The following is a 2,828-nucleotide window of genomic DNA, read 5'->3' on the forward strand; positions in this document are numbered from 1 at the left end:
ATTTTAAACATCATTAAGGACCCGCAGATTGTGGAATTAGGCATCAGTCTAATTAGACTTAAATCAGTCACTTTTTCCAAATCAGTCACTTTTTCCCTCTGCCAGTAAAGCAAAGCATTCCCATCAAGCTTAAGGACGAACTAATTTGCACAAAAATCACCATCTTTCTCTTCCTTATATGCTGAGTAATTAAGGTAGTTGAGCTATCATTTCAACCCTCATTACAGATTTCCATCATTAACGTCTACCACAACGGCATTCTAAAAAGATTTACAATTTATTATAGCGCATGGCCGTGCTTCTTGCTGCCCTTGTAATTCCTTGGAACAATAAAAGCATATATGTCATGACTCAAGCCTATGACACGTAGTGTCTACTTTAGCCCAACGAGTCTAATTTATTTGTCACTTGAGCTACGCTATCATAGAGCCTAACTAAAATCGTGTGTACAATTGAACTTGTAAAATACCTTATAAAACTCTTCACTTTCCTCCCTCATTCCGATGTGAAATCATCGATAGTGTCATGTGCACCATCTATAGAAACTTGCCAGTCTAGAAGACTGTCAGTCCTTCCTTTTTGACCCACCCTCGTTAGCTCACTCTCAATCATGCGTGCAACCGACACAATCAAGGACTCGACGTCCTCGTTGAGATTTGCCCCACCATTACTCGTACTAAGGGAGCATCAGGCTCTACTACCATATTTATCACGACTCAAGCCCCTGACATGTAGAGATGGACATAGTTTGGGCCACTTTTAGTACTATGGATGGGATAACAGATTTAGTACTACGGATTTTCCAAAATTTTTACGTCTTATATTCAACCCTATTCATATCACATGTGCCCAACAATAATAAGTCCAATTTTCAAAGGTCAAATAGATTAATTAGTACCCCTAAGGCTCTACCCTTTACAGTATTAAATCCAATATGGAAATACAAGCACGAGTGGTAGAGTGGCCTAAATCCTTATTAACTGTAGAAAATTATACATTCTAAGGAACAAATTATTAAGTGAATTGAAGTTGTTATTTGTTATGGGCTTCTTAAAGGCTCAAAAGTCAAAATTGAAAATCCGAAATATCCAAACCGATTAACCCACAATCGAACTTAAAAAAATTCACTCCAATCCGAACTTATTTGGATTGTAATTTCTTAATCCGAAAACCGAATATTCAACCGAAATTTTTATATCCAATTCGAACGGCCCGAACACCCACCTCTAATGACACGTATTGTCGGCTTGGCTAACAAGCCTAACGAATTTGTCTCTTGGACCACACCATCATCCAGCCTAAAGCGTATGTAACATGTGAAATGGTGTTATGCCTTGTACAACTCTTCAATTTCCTCCCACCAAGATGAGATTCGTATAAGGTGTTATTTGCACCTTTTCTTCGTAAGCTCGCAAGGTTAGAATACTCTTAGTTATTTTCTTTGACCCACCCTCATCAACTCGCCTTGCGTGGTGGCCATTACAATATATATGTCCTACAATCTCGTCCCAAATTGAAAAAGCAAACTTAGAGATACGATTAGAAAAGAAAAACTTAGAGATACGATTAGAAAAGAGGTCAGGTTTACACGATGTGGCACTTTTCAAGTGGTGAGGTGAAATTTGTAGTAAGTGTGCGATCAGAGAATCTTGCCTAATTTTTGGACCCAAGGAGTATTGAAACAATCATTGAAAAAGGCCACTGTCTATCCTACCCCCACCTCACCAAATTCTTTTCCTTTTTTCCTTTTCTTTAACTAGAAAATAACAAGGCTGCTACTATATATTAACATGCTAGGGTTAGGTTTATATACCGAAGACCAAGCTTTATTTTCTAGTAACAATCCATCAAAATTTCACTTAATTCTCCCCATTCATAAGTGAAAGTTCAAATAGGGATTTTCAAGAATGATGAAAAAAAGACAAGTGGTGGTTAAAAGGATTACTGGAGGTTCATCAACTAGGAACATACGATACGTTGAATGTCAAAAGAATCATGCGGCTAATATCGGTGGCTACGCAGTTGATGGCTGCCGTGAATTCATGGCAAGCGGTGAAGACGGGACGACGGCTGCCCTAACTTGTGCTGCTTGTGGCTGTCACAGGAATTTCCACCGGAGAGAAGTGAATGGTGGTGAAGTTGTTTCTGAGAGTTAGTGTGATTTATTCGGATGATCATGTTTGGTCCAAGATTATATAAAAAGGATAAGGTGAGTTTAATTTTATGTATCAGAGTTCTTTATGGTTTGTGCTTGAATATTTGTGTATAATTTGATGTACAAAAATTGATGAATTCCAGATAAAAGAATCTTTCTTGTAACTCGAACAAGATATAAAATATATCAGAAGATCTTATTTTTAAGTGTTTGATTTTCTTTTTCTTTTTCTTTTCTTGTTCTTCCTCTGCTATTGATCAAAATGCAACTTCTTTAACTGAAGGCAGCAAAGAAAGAATAATTAATCTGATCCTCATGTTCCAATTATTATGCAGAAAGAATAATTAATCTGATCCTCATGTTCCAATTATTATGCATAAGATCGTAACTTCAATTTGTAATAGAGATACTAAAAGTTTAGACTTGTCTGAAAAATATCTAAAGTGCAATAATTTTCAATTAAAAGGAAGATTGCCTCCACGATCCGTGCCTGCTGCTCCTAGCATAGTCCTAATAGTCTTTCTTCTAGTTCCTAAATTCTTTGAGGATTGCTTCCTTTGGGATTTTTCTAATCTAAATTAGATGTCTAATATCAGTTTCTAACTTCCAAATACTATTTTTCAACTTCAACTTTTATCGTTTGATTTTCAACTTCAACCAAATATTTTTGCAT

At 36.4% G+C, this 2,828-nt stretch overlaps 1 protein-coding gene across 1 annotated transcript; it reads left to right on the top strand.

The window, feature by feature from the left end:
- The first annotated feature begins 1,764 nt into the window (after positions 1 to 1,764).
- Positions 1,765 to 2,361, top strand: LOC132058144 (mini zinc finger protein 3-like). Its single transcript, XM_059450701.1, has one exon. It carries the CDS (start codon positions 1,908 to 1,910, stop codon positions 2,154 to 2,156), a length of 249 nt encoding a protein of 82 aa, XP_059306684.1. The 5' UTR covers positions 1,765 to 1,907; the 3' UTR covers positions 2,157 to 2,361.
- Positions 2,362 to 2,828: the final 467 nt, after the last annotated feature.

Source organism: Lycium ferocissimum, chromosome 5 (assembly GCF_029784015.1).
Source record: "Lycium ferocissimum isolate CSIRO_LF1 chromosome 5, AGI_CSIRO_Lferr_CH_V1, whole genome shotgun sequence".
NCBI lineage: Eukaryota > Viridiplantae > Streptophyta > Magnoliopsida > Solanales > Solanaceae > Lycium > Lycium ferocissimum.